Here is a 19809-nt window from a genome sequence, read left to right on the forward strand (position 1 = left end):
CCCCCCCCACCTCTGCACTCCCGTCTTAGCACTCCCACTGTACCCTGAAGGACCCACCCTCAAATGCCCTCCCCACACACACACACACACACACACACACACACACACACACACACACACACACCTCTTTTCTTCACTCTGTTCCCCCTCCTCTCGCCTGAGCTTTAGCGAAGGCAGCGGGAAAGATCAAAGAGGAGGAGTGGGTCATCCCATAAACATACTTATAGAGACCCTTCAAATTAAATCTGATTGAATTATCCGCTCACAACATGACTTGAGGCTATCAGTGTCACCCAGCCCGTCATGTCGGCCAATCACAGGCCTCAGAGAGCAGAGCACACACGATGAAAACACAGCACTTGTTATTTTTGATGAGTAAGTTAAATAAGCCTGAAGCCGCTTCCCTTTTTTATTTTTTTATTTCATGGTTTTTTTGATACCAAGGTCCCAAACGTTCACCTCTGTTCTCACAGGGATTTACAGTGGGAACGGGGCCGAGCTGAGGCCTGGAATATAAATGCACTCACTCGGTTTCAGTGTTAGATCGTGTAGCGTGCTGCAGTTTAAAACCTGAGAACCAAACTGTGCACCCTCTTTCTGCCATGACAGTGAAAATACAGAGAAACCATTAACAGCTGCAGATTGGTGGAGATCATAGTCGCTCTTTCTGGCTGTTTCAATTCACAGCAAAATCCCCCAAATATTCAGTTTTAAAGGAATAGTTTGACATCTTATTTTATCTCATGTTATGATACCTACTTCCTCTTTTTCCAAGCAAAGTTAATTGACTACCAGTGGACATGAGAACGCTATCGATCTTATAACTTGGTGAACAAAAAATAATCAAAATATTCCTTTAACAATGGAATATACCAGCCATCTGTCCGTTTTCTACAGGTCGGACAGGACGAGACAGAACATGAAAAAAGAGACTCGCTGCAGATTCCTATTCAAAACTCTGTAGTTGTAGTAACAGGATGTAGTGTCAAATATTCCAGCTCCGGCTGAGGATGTAATTTATGGCTATATTGCATCACACACATGGTTTGTGTCAGACAAAGGAGGAATATGGTGAAGGTCAGCTCCAACACATTTACAGGCAGATGTGCAGCTGCAGCGGCTTGTTACAAGGCAAACACCTGAATGTAGCCCGACTTCATTAGAGTGCCAGGACCGTCCCATATTCATTAGCCAGGCATGGATTCAGAGCTGCTCCATATTCATGTCGGAGCGGCGTGGTCGTTAAATTGATCATTAATTTATGTCTGGCTCTCTGTGATTGGCAGAGCAGTGCTGAAGCCTGCAGGAGTCGAGGCCAGAGAATCGCACAATCAACAGAATCACGGTGCTTTTCAGGGAGCGGCCGGACTCCGCAGATGGAGTGTGGAGTGGAAACCAGGACCTCGTTCAACACTCCCCCCTCCCCCCCCTCTTGTCTGGTCATATGGAGCAGCTTTACAAGGGGCTGTGCCCACCCAGCCCATCTATAATTAAGAGCCAGGACTGGTCCTGATGTCAGAGCATGGGCACTCAGTCCTGAACCATCTGTTCTCTCACCTTTTCATCCTTTATCTACATAGTTGAAATTAAATTCTAATACGTTTTCAAATGAAATGTCTTTAAATTGCCCTTTAAAATAACTGGGTGTTCAGTAGCTTGTTCCTCGGACCTTTGGTGCACAGATTTCCAGCAGCATGAGCTCTTTGTTAAAATGGAAGGAAAAAAAAGATCCAAAAGAAGACAAGAGTAGGAAAACGAATCAATCAACAGAAAAGAAAAAGGGAAGCCAGCAGCCACAGTGTCAGGTGATCTCTAAAAGAGGTCTGAGTTCTTAGCTCCAAACCTGGAACCAAAAACCAACTGGAGGATTACCGCTTTTACTAATTACTCTCTTTTCTTTCATGTAGTCTCCTATTCCCACAAGAACTCTTAATCTTATCTCCCTGTTCAACTCCCTCCTCCTCTCCTCCTTCTTCTTGCGTTTTTCCTCTTTTTATCATTCCCATGTCTCCCAAGCTCAAGGCCCCACGCAGTTCACCCTCTCATACTGTTCATTTATCTCCACAGTACATTTTTATCTATGCGACGGCCTTTTTTTGGAAAATAAGGGGCCATTATTCCGCTCTTCTTACGCACAGCAAAAACCCATCCCACCAACAAAACCAGGGAGCAGAAATAGTTTGCTCTCAACGAGATTCAGACAAATATTATTGTGGCACATGGCTATCCTGTTATTATTTTATCATTTAAATGTCATGTATGGAGTAAATGTGGGTTTGGGTGAACTGTGGCCGTCTGTGTGCAGCCTGCGCAGATCTGCCAGGGCTGTTTTAATGAGCGTGGAGTTGTGTGAACTCCCAGTATTGTGGGTTAACGTGTCTGTATGTACAGTGTGTAGGCATGGTCTTAATGCCATAAATGAGTCATGTGCTAACACTACAGAGAGTGGAGCCCTGGGTATATGAATTTACAGGATGTGTGTGCTGGAGGAGTGCATACGTGTGTTCGCTCCGTGGTTTTGTGGATGTGATGTGTTGTGACGCGCTGGACTCTGGTTGACCCGGTCGTATAGACGCCGTGAAAGATGCTGCTGCTCTAAAGTATCACTGAGCTCCGTGGAACTGTGGCTGTTTGTAAATGGAGCATCCTGCCTGGTTTGTGATGGTGAATATAGGAGGGCTGCACTGCACTGCTCAGCATCTTTGGACTTTCAGCCTTTCTCAACCAGCAGCAGAAAACATATGTATGCATGTGCAGAGCGATGTTAGAATTAGTTAGAAGGGATATTTATTATATTTATTTTATTTAATCTGACCTACATTTTGCTAAGATTAGCAAAGACTCGCCACCATCAGCTAAACTCCTGGGAGTATTTAACTGATGAGGCATTTTATCACGTCGTCATATCATTTCTTCTCTAGTGGAAGCAGCTTTATAAACGGTGGCTCTTGCAAGTGTTGAAACCATCATCTGATCAACAATTAATCAACAATCAAAACATAGTTAATCAGTGACAGTTTTGATTGTGAAAATTATTGATCAAGTTAAACCCAGCAAAGAGTATCTGGTCACAGCTTCACATGTGAAGAGTTGGTTGTTTTGAATATTTTTTATCTGTAGAGACAAAATTATTAGATGACATCATCTTCAAATCTTATAAAGGATTTGTTGTTACTGTTCAGTCAACTCAGCAGTTAGAGAAGCACCAGTCTGACGTGATGATGCTGACTTCATAAAATGGTAGAGAGAGTATCGGACTGATCCAAAATGAATTCATCTGTTGTCAGTTACATCCAACTCAGAACTCGGTGCCACACAGTGAGGTGCATCACGGAGAGTTGGATCAGTGCGTCCATATGAAGGAGAAATCAGGGCTGTAAATTCAGGACTGAAATGAACAATTGAAATCATTAAGGCATTGATGATTTTTCTGCTTTGCTGGACGCAGTGGAAGCAGAACTCTCTTTAAACATATGCAACAGTGAACATAAACTCAGTCAAAACATGCTCATCTATTTCTGTCTTCCCCTTCTCTCTCATCTCACCCAAAAATATCTCCTGTCTCCCCTTGGGTTTTTTTTCTCCTCCTCCCCCCCCCCATTTGCAAAACATGGTTTTCCCAGACATTCTTTCCAAGATGTGACGCATGGAGTCTGTATATCTCATAGCTGAAAACACTGGGAGCTAAAAATACTCTGTGGCGAGGGTTGGCTGAGGTCTCTCCTATATCAGCCCACCCCGCCTCTCCCCGTCAGACATGCAGGCTGCCCTCTTCACCCTTCCCCTCGGCCTCCATCGCCACAGAGTCACACACCAACCGTCTGTGTCGGACTGTTGCTGCTACCTGAGACGACTCATGATGACGTGTCATCTGTTCAGGTGTGTTCAGAGCTCAGGTGGACTTCAAACTAAGCACTGAAAATATTCACTTCCGCTTCCTCTCCTTGTAACTGCTGGAGTACTGGGAATTTATGATAAATCATCATGTAGAAGATCGATAATCAATCGCTTTAATGATCTTTTTGTGGCATCAGTGAGTGAATGTTTCCTTAGTGACTCAATCTGATTCTCATAGTAGAGAGAGGATTTGCAGAGGAGCTGTTTATTGCAGAGGACATATTTATGCATCTCACTTGCCGTCCTAGTAAACACAGCTGTGTCCCACCATTTCTCTACATCAGGGAAATTTTATAACCTGTGTGAAAGAAATCCTTCTTTCTGTTGAGAGTCGCTAGTTCTCTGAAGAACCACAGAGGCAGTAAGTCACGCAGCATGGAGAGAAGACCCTAACATGGTTGTTCTCGTCTCATACACAGTCAGGTAAACCCTGCTGACATGACGTTGGCTCAGTCAGTCGTACCTTCAGGTGTTAATCATGACTTTACAACGTCCCTTTGATGTTAACTTCTCAGCTGACTCTCAAACTCAAACAATGACACCGGATCAATACGTCATGTCCTCAGTCTTCTCTGTTGATTTCCCTCTCCTGCTCCTCAGTCAGCAGGAACCCCTCTACCTGCCCGTGCACATGACTCTGAATCATAACTTCCACTCAGCCCAGCAGACAGTCTGCCTGACTGCTCCCGAGGTTGTAAAAGTGCAGCCTCGTGTCTGTAACCTTCTCCCCAGCAGAATATTTTCCCCCCCTGTTAATTCGAACGGGATGGGACGAGCTGGATGGAGATGGAGTTTGACAGGCGTACACCGACTCCCCGGCCCCGATCGATCCATTATACCGAGGAATACGCCTTTTAAGAGCAGCCAGCTCCGGCTGTCCTGGTGAATACAGATGGCGATTCGCTCTGCCTGTGTCCCAGGGTGAGCGAGCTGCGTGTGTGTCGATGTCTTTGACTGAGTCTCCAATGTCAACAGACGCACTCAGTGAAAAAGGGGTTAAAGCATTGTAGTGGAAAAATACACACACACACACACACACATTTACAGTGAGTGGAGGGGGAATGGTGGGACTGCACGAGTGGTGAGAAGAGAGGAAGAAGAGGGTTTTATCTTTTATCACTTTTTAAGAGGATTTGACAACATGGAAGCTTTTTAAGTTCATTAGATGATTGCTGATCGTCTTTGTCTTATTTATCAGTCATTACCTTCCCACTTTAAAGTTTCACACCTTCTCTACCTCTTCCTCCTCGTCACATTCCTCTCCGGCCACTTCCTGTTTGCTGACCAGCTCTGGGAAAGGTTGACAAGGGGTCAAAGCTCTGAACAAAACACAGCGCAGCGTTCAGCAGTCCGTCGCTCGCTCCTTCTTTCCTCTCTGCCTCTCTCTCCTCATTTCTCATTGACTGTGTATTACTCCCTCCATCCCTCCCTCCTCTCTTTGGAGGTGTGTCCATCAACATCTGGAGAAGCAGGGCCGCTCAGTGACAACGGGAGCTCATTCACTCCCCTCCTCTCCCTCCCTCCCTCCCCCTCTCTCTCTCTCTCTCGCTCTGCCTCGCTCCAGCGCTCTGTGTCTGTGTTTGCCGTTGTGGAAGTCAGACTGCTCAGCGAGGAGATGTTGGCGGCTGACTGTGGAATGAGCTCACAGAGAAAGAGGAACCAACGTGGAATTATTATCAGGCTCGTGAAGGAAGCCATGGCAGCATCTTCTTCTACTCACTTTCATCACTCTTGTCTTTTCTGAAGTGAACATCAGCTGCAGGAGACTTTTCCTCTTCTTTGTTGGTGAAATCCCGGAGCTGCTTTCCAGCACCTGGTCCGGTAATCTGTGAGAGGTCGGTGAGGATCCATCCTCCCTCCCTCCCTCGTTGTAAGCGGCGCACTTCGTCCACCTGTGTTTTGGTGGGAGGGGGAATCAGAGGCTTTGGGATGACGGAGATCCTGGTGTCGGATGTAAACTTGAACTCGGTGTGTGAGCGCCTGGAGCAGCACTGCTGCGTAGACCAGAACCAGCACAATCTGTCCAGCCAGCCACAGACCCCCGTGCTCAAGAGGCACACCAACACCGGGGCCAAGCTATGGGGCCGCGTCCGCAGCAAGCTGCTCAGACAAAAGGTCTCTGGCTGACATATGCACACACACACACACACACACACACACACACACACACTCACTGCGTTTCCTCTCTTTTATCTTCTCCCCCTTTGCATTTGTTCTCTGTTATTTATCACTCTGTCACTTCCATCTGTTTGCTCTCTGTCTCTTTTATTTTCAGCGTGTCGCTCCATGTGCTCTCTCTCCCCCCGTGTCTTTCCATCAGCGCAGAGTTGACTATTGTTCTTATCTGATGGGTCTGTTGACTGCAGCACAGACCTGGTTAAACTGTGACCTGCAGTAACTCCCACCACAGCACAGACAAAAGAATATTTTCGGAAAAACTTTTATTCATCCTTTTTTTTCCTCCTTAAATAATTTTAAATGTAATTAACTGCAATGGACACTTATAATATTTGTTACTAATGTTTCATCTTAAAGAAGAAGTGCTTATACTCTTCACATCAGGGCGTGTAGAGGATTGATACTCCACCACAAATATGTTAATGAACTCATTAATAACACTAAGAAGGTAAATTAATTCCTCGGATACTAAATTTTACAATTTTACAATCAAGAGGTGAAAATCTCCGTCACTGTGGAAACCAGTGTCTGTTGCTGTGATATTCTGCGTCCCTGTTGAGGTTCCTGTCACTTCCTGCCTCCACCAGCCTTTGTTGGTCTTCTTTTGAAGCCACTCGTGATGAGTACATGGTGTTTCCAAATAAAAACCGAGCTGGTTATGGTGTTTTGGTATCAGACCAGCTCCCTCTGCTGTTCGTTTCAGATAGTGTCTGGCTCCACCGGTCCACCGCTCCTCTGGCATTTGAAGCACAGATTCTTATTTTTCCTTCTCTGATTAACTGTCACATTCCTGAAACATGTGTCTGGCGCATCTTTTTTTTTTTTTTTTTGCGAAGGTAAATCTTCGGCTAAACACATTTTTTCCAGTATTCTCATCTGCAGTTTCCCCACTGTGTTTTGTTACACATGATCTTTTGGCATTTCATTGTGTTTGCATGATTCTTTTCTAATTCACTTGAGTTTGAGACCAAAATTAGATGGAAAACATAGCGATCACTGTGTTGTGCTATTATAGGATTGAGGTTCAATTATTGTCATGTGGTGAAAGCATTCAGGTTGGACTGAATGACCTTTGTGTTGAGGGATCTGTTACCCAACGATGAGCGCACACACAGACACACACAGACACACACACACACAGAGGTTTGTTATGGCAAAGTTTAAATGCAGGTTCTGGATCGTGATTCATGCGTGGGAGCAGGAAAGTGGTACCTTTCTTTTTTTCCCCTTCAGATGCTTTCTGTATGTGGAAGACAGAGAGGAAGCACGTGAGCCTGAGCTGGTTCTATCACAGCTCTGCACACACAGCTACAGCGGTGACTAATGTGTGGAGCTATGAGCCTCAGGTGTATCTCTCTGTTCTTAGTTCAGTGTGTGTTTGCACGGTTATTCAGCAGTCCTCCTCATCTTCATCAGAAAGTGCGTCGCCAGCGTTTTGAGCTGTAATGAACCGGTTCAGAATAAAGAATCCAAGTTGAGAGTTGGCTTGACCTTTGCTTCGCTGCTTTCCATTATTCAACAGGCCTGAGGACGGCTGACCACTGGTTATACTGAGCGGGATAAAATGGGAATTACAAACTAAGCCCGGACTTTACTGCATTGACCCCGCAGGTCCTGTATTGATTCATTCCTCTCCTCTCTGTGCACAAAGACGCTGATGTCTTCATGTCAAAGAATGTGACTCAGGAGGATTCTGTGTTTCGCTGCTGTCCAGATTTGGCAGCACTGCAGTTATTTGCATGTGATCCTGCCTCCCAGCTCTCCCACCTTGCGCAGAAATCCCCGGTCACTCAGCTTCTCTGTGAACACATTCATCCATTCATTCATTCATTCTGAATGTCCCTTTGAATGGCAGCTTTTACAAGTAAACTTGTGTTGCAGTTTTTCTGTGTCCCGTCACCTTTAGATCCTATCAGCTGTTCTACTACGGCCCCCACCCTCAGCCCTGCATTTCTGCCTCTAGATGGTGGTGAACACTGTTTGATGATGGAGAGGCGATGGTGTTAAATCATCTGAAACAAAAACATGTCGTGTTCAAAACGTAGCTGAAAACAACAAGAAACTAAAGTCTGAAAAGTCTTTAATAATGTTTTTATCTTTCAGACAGGTCAGGGTTAATACAGTGAATATTTTTATTATATATTCACATTCAGACATAATTTCCTTTTTATTCTTTTTGTTTTATCTATTTATTTCATCATTGTACAGCCTTAATCAGCTGTGCTCAAGTGGAAAATAGTTGTTTTTTTTCTAGCTTTATTTAGCTTTTTAAATTGATCAAATTTACTAAGAATTTGTCTTTAAATTCAATTTAGCGTTCTGAAACACATTATGAGGAGCAGCGACTTCCAGGTTTATTTTCAAAGAGTTATTGAAAGCTTCAGGGCATATTGTGTTTTGTGTTTATGTGCATCTGTGTGATGCAGCGTGTTATTCACAGGGTGTTCAGAGGAATGTGGATGTTAAGGGATGCATGAGGGTATGGCAGCACACCGGGGATTTGTCCTCTCTCCTTCAGCCTTAAGCAGCAGCTAATTAAGACACAGTGTGATGAGATAGGAGGCTGGCTGGGAACAGTAATTGGCCTAGAACCAGACATAATGTATTGAATGTGTCCCAGCAAAAGAACAAACGATGATGAAGCTGTTAGCGGGTTGTAGCCGGTTTTGGCGTCGTGTTTAACATCACGTTTTGGATTTATTTTGGCCCGATGACCTGTTTGCTGCGCAGGTTCGGTTTTATTTTCTTTGTGGACTTTCAGCCAGCTTAGCGAGGAGAACAATGGAGCTGTCGTGCCGGCTTAGCCGTGGAAGAGAATCAGATCCAACCATTATCATCCGCCCGCTCATCCCACCTCTCGCCCCCGCCACATTTTAGCCCACATACGAAATTATGCTCTTCCATTTGAGTATGTTGATTAGTGCAGATGATATTAGCGTTTCATCCCTTCCTCCTGTGTGCCTAAAATGCCAGGCAGTCCCCCTAATGGCCTTTTATATAGGCCACATAAATCTCCGTCTGTCCCCACCGGAGGGCGTAGCCTTTTATTGGCCCCAATCCATCCCCAGTGAGCGGGAGCTGCGATTGGTTAATGAGCTCCAGGAGACACGAGGCAAGTCAGTAAAGCGTTCTCAGGTTGATACCCACAGTGACCCCCTCGCCTCTGGCCCTTCAGCGGGCCGTGTGCTCGGTGGCTTTAATCTCAGTGGGGTGACAACGAGACATTAATCATGTAATTAGACTGAGAGTAAAGAGACGAGGGCGCCTGGTGTTCAGCACATGCTTTAACAGTAGTCTGCGCTCAGAGACGGTGACTCCGACAGTTACCACATGAACAGAGAAGAACTGTGTGGAATAATCGAGGACAGTCAGTTTATGACTTGTTTTGCTGGTTTATTTCAAACTCCAGCTCATCCACCCCCCACCCCCCCAAAAAAAGCAAAAAAAATATAAAATAAAAATAAAAAACTTGGTGAAAGTTACATCAGCGCTGGAGCGGGACTCCTCTGATCATGGCACTGGCACCTGCTTCAAAACTCACACATCATACTTTCTCTTTAGCAGCGACAGTGATGTTGTGAACTCCACTGAGTAAACACACACGAGATGATCTAATGACGTACAAGCGGTACATGCTGTTAGAGGAAAAGATCACAAATGACCTGAATAGTGAGGTAATGAGTCTCCACAAGGGCTGACGGGTGAAACACCTCACCGCAGATCTGTCCAACACAAACATGAGGGTTCATCACATGACAAGCATGTGACTCAGATCCCAGTGTCTTGACAGCATATGTGAGTTTCTGCTGCTTAAATCAGAAATTTGATGGAAATGGAACAAAGCGGCGTTTGCATCTGTGTGGGTTTTAGATTATGGTTGAAGGCCTTTTAATGGGAGCTGAGTGGTAACATCCAGAGAAGCAGTGAACTGTTGTTTTTTTTATTTTGCAGAAAAACCTTAATCATCTGTTTTTACATCGACGTGTCTTTACTGAGTAAATTCACACTGAACATCGTCCAAAACAGGAACAACATGGGAGGAAATCATGTGAGAATGGAACATTTTGAGGGAAGAAAAACCATGAAAGTACTTTTGAATGAAGGAAGTGCATGTGATTAACTCAAATTCAGAGCATTAAAGGGCTATTTCCATCTTTTTCTTCTTCTTCTTACATGTAGGATAACTCACAATTCTTTCTGCATCAGCGCTCTTGCTCACCCAGGCTGCAGGCAGGGTTGTGTTGCATAAGTGTAGTACGGATCTGTGTGTCGCTGTTTACAGGCCCGAGAAAAGAATCACAGAGCGCCTGCAGAGACGAAACACTACTCTGCAAATCACAGCCCTCTGCGGCCTGAAAACTCCCTCCGATTGGCTCGAGCGGGGAAGTTAGGAGACGAGGCAACATGGCAACTGAGTCAAAGAGCTCACATGGTCGTGGTGACATCAGCAGCTGTCGAGTAAAGACGCTCTCACTGGTGCACGTTTAAACATTATGATTATGTGGTTCATGAGACTAAAAATAGTTGTGCGCTTCTATTGTATGGCGAGAAATAAACTGCAGGGTGATGTGTTAGCAAGGAATGAAAAAAAGGCTCAATCACTGCTCAAACAGTTCCTGTAATCCTTCCAAAACCAAGGAGCCATGCAGTTTGAGCTACGTTCTAATTAAAGCTCTAATAAAAAGCTTCCTGCAGCTGAATGAATATTTAATCATCCAGAGAGCAGCAATGGAAAAGCTACAATGAAACACAAAGGACAAATTAAACAAAAATTCATTAATTTAGCATATCAGAAGAAGCAGTGTTTTGAATATTGTCGCCAGCATGCATCAACTCTCAGGCACAGCAAAAAAGGCCTAATTAAGTGTATAGGGATTTTATTATTAAAGGCTTTACACATCATTTCAGTGTCTGTTTGGCACAATGTCTACTGCTGTTTAAAACACCCTCACCTCCTTGTCTTAGATCTACATAAACCAGCACTAGGTTTCAAAGGGAATTATATTCATATGATACAGAATAAACAAGTATCCAAACTCCATATTTAATTGAAACAACATACTGTATGATATAAAATTCTTTTATTTGAAACATATATTTTACCAAACCACCTCAGTCATATGAGCAGTAACTTGTAAAACACTGGGGGATGATGGTTTATTTACTGCATCAGACCTTATTCATGGTTTGTATCGTGGTCACTTTGGTAAAACCTGCTCCTTCAACCTGCAGGTGTGACTCTGCTGCAGAAGCACGTCTCCTGTGCAGGAAATGTAAAGAGCTGCGGACCCCTCACTGTCCTGCTGGGTCAGTCTGTTGCTGCTGTCAGTCTCGTAACGGCTGCAGCAGCTTGACTCACGTCACCTGCTGGTGAAGGAGGGCAGGATTATATTGTGGGGGGGGGGGGAGACAGCTGACAGCCAGTTCCCGTAGTGTAGTGGTTATCACGTTCGCCTAACACGCGAAAGGTCCTCGGTTCGAGACCGGGCGGGAACAGCATTTTTTTTAATATCATAAGTTCATGGAGCAGAAGATGAAGTCACAGTAACACTGTTGGTTGTGCACGAGGAACGTCAGCCTTTGTTGTATGTAGTAATTTAATGGCTAATAAAAAAATGTTAAACTGGCCACTGATGGCCCCAACAGTGTTTGTTGGTAAAGTATTAACCCTTTAATGTCCCCAAACTCCTCAAGCACCAAACATACAAAAGTCATCCATTGGGGCCTACAAGTGGCAGCCACCGGCTTCCTGTTGCACGTTAAATGTTCAAACAAGGAAGAAAGGACGACACGAGTGTGTGAGAGCATACAGGCGTCAGGTTAGTGCAACATACACAGGGTTTAGAGGAAGTAGATAGGCAGCACAGTTACCAGCTGAGCCCCAAAACCTGGTGCACAGACACACACGCACAGACACACACACGCACAGACACACACAGAACATTGAGTTCCCATTGAAACACATACATATTTATTGTATTCTATATAAGGAAAAGGCCGCCACTGGAATCCGTACAAATCAGTGTCCGCAACGCTCCGCTACGTGTGAAGTATTTCTGTGCTTTGCTTTGTTTTCCGGGTCGTATAAAGAGAGCTTTGACACCGCAGTGATGCGATCCTAATCTGAACCATATTAGCCTGAGGATGAAAAAATAAAAAAAAACACAAGACAGTTTCTGACTTTTATCTTTTCTTAGACATGTGCATGAACGCGCACACATACCGTAGATGCTCATGTGTTCAAAATCCCTATGAATGGAAATCTGTCACTGGATCTCTGGAGATGAAAGGGGACTGTGGGTCGTTATTAGGTCTGAAAAAAGGTCTAAATATACTGTAAATCAGCTGTAAGTAATTCTTTGAAATACGTTATTTGCAGTGTATCTTCTTTGCTTTGAATGCACCATTAATCCCTCGGTGTCCACATGTCCACCTTCAGACTGTGACCATGTCCACCGCTGTCAGATGAAGATGAATATCACCAGCTTTATTTCTTTATTTTGCATTCTGGGCTGTATTAAAAATTACTACCTTTCTCTCCCCAGTGGTTCAGTTACCTGCTGCCCTCTCCCTGCTGCGTCCCTGCCTGAGACGTCACTCAGGATAAAACCTTAATCCTCCTTCAGCTTTGTTCAAACCAGCCGGCTCGACACATCCCCCCCAATAAGTCACAGTTCATCTCCAAGAAAGCCGTGTCTTGTCATGCAGCCCTTCCCCTGACCTTTCGTCCTGTTTTCTGAGCAGAATACTTTGTATGAAATAATTCGGCCTGAGTTTGCTTCGTGCAGGCCTCTTTAGCCAAGCATTTTGTAGTCATCCCTTTAAACCAACTCATTTCCCAGGAAGGGGGGGGGGGGGCAAGTTCCCCTCTAAGTATTTTTGTAATAAAAAAGGGCCCGGTTGAGGTTGGAGTTTCGAGACGGGTCAGGGAGTGTAAACCCTGCCTGTAAAGAATCCCTTTTTGTTTTTACAACCCTATTTGAGTACATTCATTTTTAATCAGGTTTTTTAGAAATTAACAGAGGGCAATAGAGAGGAACTAGGCGGGGGGAACGTTTTTGTTTTTTCAGCGAGTCTGCTACGAGAGGCGCCGTCAGCGAGTCCTGGATTTTTGCCCACATCTCTTCTTGGCAGTAGCGGTGTAAAGACCCAATTGCGGTGATTACCTGTCCCTCATCTCAAACCCAAGCCCTGCTGGGAAAACGAGCTTTAACGATAATAGGAATGCGTGAAACCGATGCCAAATGGCCTTTTTACGAGGTAATGAAATACACTCACTGAGAACTTTTAATGGTTGCAGCCTAATGCTGACAATAAGAGAAGTGTGCTGCCCTTGTGCTCATCCAACAATCATTATTTCCCTCTGAGGTGAGCACATGGACACGTGTGCTTGTAATGACATAACTGTGTAGTGCAGATGCTCAAACTGCCTGTAAAAAAGGCATTAGCTGCTGTGGCCTCCCACAGCAGGCGCACACTCCAGGAGAGTTGAAGAAACAAGAAGCTGCCATCCTTCGTGTCTCAGAGGGCATCATGGGACATGTGATCCAGACTCTGAGTGTGTGTGGAGAAGTAGACCAAGTGTCGGAGCCAATTTGGAGCCCTTGTTGGACCTTCAGGAGACCGCAGGGGGCATGTGTGGGAAACATAAGTGGCATCACTCTTTCCCTAAGTGAACTGAGTGACTGTGGTTGTGAGCAGCAGCAGCAGCAGCGGGGGCGCAGGCGCTGCGACAGCTCGACTCTGATCTGGGTTAGATACATGGAGCAGCTTAAAGGTGAACTCTGGACTTGGATATTAATCACAAGTGTCTTCAGTCACCTTTAAACTTAAAGTCCGTTGCAGCCTTGCCTTTCGTGTCGGCCGCTCTGTGGTATTGCATGCCTTGAAGTTATGTTTGCAAAGTGGGAGGGGTCAGCTGTCAGCCAGTTCCCGTAGTGTAGTGGTTATCACGTTCGCCTAACACGCGAAAGGTCCTCGGTTCGAAACCGGGCGGGAACAGCGTGTTTTAACCTCCACCAAAGAGAGGAGGGGGTTTCTGTGATAAGCAGCAGCTGTTGAAGTGACTGTTCAGTCATTTCATGATTTACCTGCAGTCTTCCTTTAACACAGCAGTCCTGCATTTGCTCTTTGCTATCATCTCTCACACACCTCTGCTGCTCCCTCTCGTTTGGCTTTTCCCATTACTAGTTTCCCATTACTACTATTTTTTTCTACATGATATGAATATCAACCAGCTTTTCTGGGAATCTGCACTGGGAGGGTAAAAACTGGCTTCCTTCCTGTGGTAAAAAATATTCCCCATGATTCATGTGGGGAAAAGAGTGTGGTGAACGTACAGGTAGTGACTCTCCTCACTTGTTTCCCATAATGCTATCATGCGGAAATGTGACTCTTCCGTGGTGAACAAACACTGTCTGAAGATTTGGTTAAGCAGAATCCTCTGGGGGAAATCTCTGTATGAATTTAGTCATGTGTCCTTATCTGATAAAACAATCTCATCATCCAATATGTTTGTGTCTCTGTTGTGTCTTTCAGCTGGATCCTCAGACGGTGCAGTCCAAGAACTGGCACATGGACGTCATAGAGATGAACGGGGTGAGACTCCAACAATTTTAACTCTGTCATAGATTAGATTTGTTTAGATTAGATAATGACACACACACTATAAATACTGTAATGAGATGTGTTATATTTGGCAAAGTTTGGAGTCAGTATCATAACAGCACTGTATCCTCTCACAGCGCTGCAGGAAGTCAAAGTGAGACTGAGGTTACGTGTTTAGTCCTGGAGACTGCAGGAATTTGTGCACACGCACGTTTTTGAAAAGAGAAAAATCATTTATAATATAAATTTGAATTTCCAGAAAACAAAATCAGTTTGGCTGTAATGTTAACAATAAAATCCAAATGTTAAATGATTAGTTTGAAGGTGTTGGGTGTTGTAATTGTATCAGTGGCTCAGTTTTAAAGCTTCACTGTCAAAATCTCCAAATTACGACAGAAAGAGACCAAAAAAAAAAATCTGTTCTGGCTTCTGAGAGAAATGCAGTTTACTGAAGCTGTTGTTCATCACCAGATCAAAGTGGAGTTCTCCATGAAGTTCACGAGTCGGGACCTCAGCTTGAAGAGAACGCCGTCCAAAAAACAGAGTGGGGTGTTTGGAGTCAAAATCAACGTGGTGACAAAGTGAGTGTCTTCCTGTTATTGAGATCAGAATGGACAAGCTAACAGAGCTAACAGATGCTAACAGACGAGCGAGAGAGATGAGATCTGTTTGTCAGGTCAACAGTTCATTTCTCCCACATCATCAGAGGAGTAACGTGTAAACTGCTGTTTGTGTCCGCAGGCGTGAACGCTCCAAGGTGCCTTACATAGTCCGTCAGTGCATTGAGGAAGTGGAGAAGAGGGGGATTGACGAAGTAGGAATCTACAGGATCTCAGGGGTGGCCACTGATATCCAGGCCCTCAAAGCAGCATTCGACACCAGTAAGACTCCGCCCACTGGTTTCTGTGGGACACTGTGTTGCTTCTGTCATCTTGACCGGAGATCAATCTACTATTTAATATATTTTTTTCCCTGCTATGCAGTAAGGTTAGGAATCAATATATAATATATCGCAATGGAATCTGCAGTTCATCACAGTATATCTGTAACTGAAGAAGGAAAGGTCAGATTATGTGCTTTTTTATTACCAGTTAATTCATTTCACAGAATAGAAACAATATAAAAGGTTTGATCCTTTCTAACAATCACAACAGCTGAAAACAATGATGCATATTTACCAGAAAGAGCTCCTGAGTCACATGTTCGTAGTGAAGGAAAACCCCATCACTGACTCAAGTCATAGCAACACATGTGTGCAAAATAAAGTCAACAGAAAACAATATGAAACAGCGATTCACTAACAGAGGAAGAAAACTCAAATGAAATGAAATTATTTTGATGGTAAAACAAAGATGGCCGTTATAAACCTTCGTGTAAACAAACATGGATGTGTTGTACTTCAGTACTCACAGGTGTATTGTGTAAACTGAGACAGGATCCATTTTGTGGGAAACTTAAGGCTCATTTTAGGATTTAACAAACAATCAACTTACATACATTTGTACAAAAACAGTAACTGGTGAGTGGTGAGTACACTCCTCTGAGCAGCGATTACGTCCCACAGTGCAGTACCACTACAGTGAATAAACCCAGAAAGATAGATCAGTGACACATCCCATCATTTATCCTGTCAGTCATCGAGCATTTACCTCGTTGGTCCCGAGTAATTTCCCAGAAATGTAGTGTGTGTATAAAGTCCGTGTGTGTTTCAGATGAATATAGTGTTCGACGTAGAGCCTGTGCTGCAGCTCAGAGCTGTAGTACTTATTCACTCTGACACTGTGTAGAATAGATTTGTGGGAACCGGCTGTCAGGGAATCCAGGACAGATGAGGAGCAGCAGCTGTCAAGTGTTCAAGTTTTATGTTGCATAAGAGTCTCAGTGTCGGTGACGGCTGTTTTTACGTCACCCAGATCCGACTGAGCCGAGCCCGGTTTCACCTTTCGTTTCTGTGTGTAATATTAAGCATCTGTCTCCGTCTGGATGTGGGGTTGTTGAGAGGTTACATCGTTCCTGGAGACAGAGAGCAGCTGTGTTATCGTGCTTCTGTAATAATGCAGTGTGTTCAGTTTCTAATTGGTCTTTGTTTGTGTCTGACCTGTAGATACCAAAGATATCCTGGTGATGCTGAGCGACATGGACATTAACGCCATCGCTGGGACGCTGAAGCTGTACTTCAGGGAGCTGCCGGAGCCTCTGCTCACCGACCGCCTCTACCCCGCCTTCATGGAGGGCATAGGTGTGACCTTTAGAGTTATCGTTGCTCAGCTGAAAGAGATAAGGGCCAAAGTTAAAAAGCTGCCTCACCATAATTGGATCTGACATCTCCTTCCTCTCTCTCGCAGCGCTCTCAGACCCAGCAGCCAAGGAGAACTGCATGATGCACCTCCTACGCTCCCTGCCGGACCCCAACCTCATGACCTTCCTTACTCTGCTGGAGCACCTCAAACGGTACACACACACTCAAACACCCCCCTCCCCCCCATACACGTAGACACCCACTGATCACAGTTTTGCCACCCGTCAGTCAAAAAGTAACAAATCTGTTGGTTTAAGGAGGAAAAATTCATTTGTGGTCAAAAGATTCAAACCTACCTTTAACCTTAAGGCAAAAATCCACTGCATACCTTCCTGTATTGACCCCGCCCTCCCTATGTCCCTTCCTGTATTGACCCCACCCTCCCTGTGTACCTTCCTGTATTGACCCCGCCCTCCCTACGTCCCTTCCTATATTGACCCCGCCCTCCCTGCATACCTTCCTGTATTGACCCCGCCCTCCCTGCACCATTTCCTGTATTGACCCCGCCCTACCTGCGTCCCTTCCTGTATTGACCCCGCCCTCCCTGCATCCTTTCCTGTATTGACTCCGCCCTACCTGCGTCCCTTCCTGTATTGACCCCGCCCTCCCTGACTGACGGCCTGTGGGTGTTTGTTCCTGCAGGGTGGCTGAGAAGGAGCCGATCAACAAGATGTCCCTCCATAACCTGGCCACCGTGTTTGGCCCCACCCTGCTCAGGCCCTCAGAGTCAGAGCACGCAAAGGGACAGCACATCACCTCCGCCTCGGACATCTGGTCACATGACGTCATGGCACAGGTACCTACACGCAGCCGCATTTGAAGTTTTATTGTCTTTATTTTGACATTTTTGGGTGTTGAACCTGAATCTACAGGTTTAAAAACGAAACTGTGTGTGTGTGGTTTCTCTCTGGTGTCCTCCATCTCTTTGGTTTTTTACTAAACAGTCTTCTTGATAGTTTGAAACTGAGTAGGCATCCCTCTGTGAGTGTAATAAATGTTAGGCTGGTGCGTACATGCGTTTTGCCTCGGTCGCTGCACATGTTTTCCAGATGAATTTTACTCCCACGTCGCCAAGTGACCCATGTCACTGCAGTCTATTCTCCCAGCTGTATTTAGGCTGCAGGCCATCAATTCATCTCTACTGAGAGATGAGTTTCCTGTGCACAAATGTCTTTTCTTGGTAGAATAAACAACATCCAGAGTAAATCATCATAAATGGGGCAGCATGCACATGCTGGAGCCCCAGTCCGTCCATTACAGTGAGGCTGACTGTTTGTATTCTGGCTTATTTAAATTCTAAATGTTTATTGGACAAGTTTACAAAATGTCAAACAGCAAAGAAAGATGCTTCCGCCAGCATATCCTGCACATCATCTCAGAGTGATGCATTTGCTCTCATTCTAATAAAAACCCTGCTTGAAGTTAAAGATGGGGTCCGCTGACTCACAAAGCAAAGTACCTTTTAGAGGTAGTGAAATGCATAACGTAAATTCAATTATGCACCTGAAAGTGTTTGTGCCGGTTAGCTGTGAGCATCAAACAAACGGTAAATCAAATTAAACTTTCCAAACATAAACCAATCTGATGAAACTGATCAAAGGGGAGATTAAGGGAAATTTGTGGAGCGTAGCAACGGGGCACATTAGACTCATTCACCGGTTTTCATAAAGACGTTTGTTAGACACACAACAACATTTTAAAATGTTCAAATCTGCCCAGATTTTACTGCCCTACCTGGCTGTTTAAACTGTATTTTACCAGATTAGTCTCACTGAGCTGAGGAGCAAGTATTCTTCATGGGAGCTGTGGATTTAAACCTGAACTGGAGGAGCGATCGACAAAATACGTGTCTGTCTGAACAGAGAGCAAAGTAAAAGTTAAACGCTGAATTATACAGAACTCTCAACATCAAAGCAGCTCATGAACCAAAACAACTTAAATATTAACTAAAGGAAATTAGTCTGCCACAAAATCCAGAATTATTTAAAATTCACTGAAAGAGAAAAACTTTTTTAGTTTTCAAATCATTCTTTTGTGATTTTTTTTATGAGAGAAAACAGCTTGGGAAGATATTTCTCTCTCATGTGCTTAGATTTTAGGAGAATAAAGGAAAGAGGATGTAGACCCACGTGACCTTAGAGATAAAACTATGTAGTTATAAGAGGTTATTACACATTTATGGACCCATTATCCACATGTTAAGCAGCTGCAGTGGCTGCGATTCACAGCTCTTGAAGTAAAACCCTCAGATCTCCATTTATGCAATTTCTATCAAGAATCTTATTCTTCCTTGAAGTAATAAGTCAGTCAGATTTGTTTTTAGATGTTGTGTGACTTGCACTTTCAGGATATAATACGTACATAATAACACACATTATAACAGACCAGTGCAGATACACGTTCATCAATCTGCTTATAAAAAGATTCTCTTGCCTGACAATCTTCACATTTTAAGTTTTCTTCAGCATCACAGTGACAGCTGTGTGTACACTCATTGGTATTGGGGAGGGTCCGGCTCTGTATTAGACTGAGAAGTAGACGGCGACAGTCAGAATGAGTCGATGCATTCTTAATGTATTTGTAATGAGACGACCTTCTCTCCTCTCAGGTCCAGGTGCTGCTCTACTACCTGCAGCATCCTCCCATCTCCTTTGCCGAACTGAAGCGCAACACGCTCTACTTTTCCACTGACGTCTAACCCCCACCCACCTCCCTCAGGGCGGCACCTGGAGACGAGAGAGTGGGAGACTCCAGACAAACCTTGGTCCCTGCCACTCGGTCCTCCTGCCTCACCTCTCCTCCCAGCAGGCAGCTCATCTCATCTGTAC

General features: G+C 44.6%; 1 protein-coding gene and 2 non-coding genes across 5 annotated transcripts in view; all 3 read left to right on the forward strand.

Annotated features, from left to right (window-relative positions):
- The window catches only part of abr (ABR activator of RhoGEF and GTPase), a 119910-nt gene extending 100107 nt beyond the window's left edge, over nucleotides 1-19803 (forward strand). For all 3 annotated transcript variants that reach the window (XM_023418241.2, XM_023418242.2, XM_087177131.1), the window contains exons 17-23: nucleotides 14614-14673; nucleotides 15154-15263; nucleotides 15424-15563; nucleotides 16787-16921; nucleotides 17028-17133; nucleotides 17624-17777; nucleotides 19590-19803. In XM_023418241.2, the coding sequence (XP_023274009.1) occupies nucleotides 14614-14673; nucleotides 15154-15263; nucleotides 15424-15563; nucleotides 16787-16921; nucleotides 17028-17133; nucleotides 17624-17777; nucleotides 19590-19679 (795 nt within the window). In that variant the 3' untranslated portion in view covers nucleotides 19680-19803. The remainder of the gene's footprint in view (nucleotides 1-14613; nucleotides 14674-15153; nucleotides 15264-15423; nucleotides 15564-16786; nucleotides 16922-17027; nucleotides 17134-17623; nucleotides 17778-19589) is intronic.
- On the forward strand, nucleotides 11499-11571 carry trnav-aac (transfer RNA valine (anticodon AAC)). Its single transcript has one exon. It is a non-coding gene; the product is annotated as a tRNA-Val (tRNA).
- trnav-aac (transfer RNA valine (anticodon AAC)) lies at nucleotides 14004-14076 on the forward strand. Its single transcript has one exon. It is a non-coding gene; the product is annotated as a tRNA-Val (tRNA).
- Nucleotides 19804-19809: the final 6 nt, after the last annotated feature.

Source organism: Seriola lalandi, unplaced genomic scaffold (genome assembly GCF_002814215.2).
Source record: "Seriola lalandi dorsalis isolate HSWRI2012SDOR001 ecotype SW California unplaced genomic scaffold, Sedor1 jcf7180002054581, whole genome shotgun sequence".
NCBI lineage: Eukaryota > Metazoa > Chordata > Actinopteri > Carangiformes > Carangidae > Seriola > Seriola lalandi.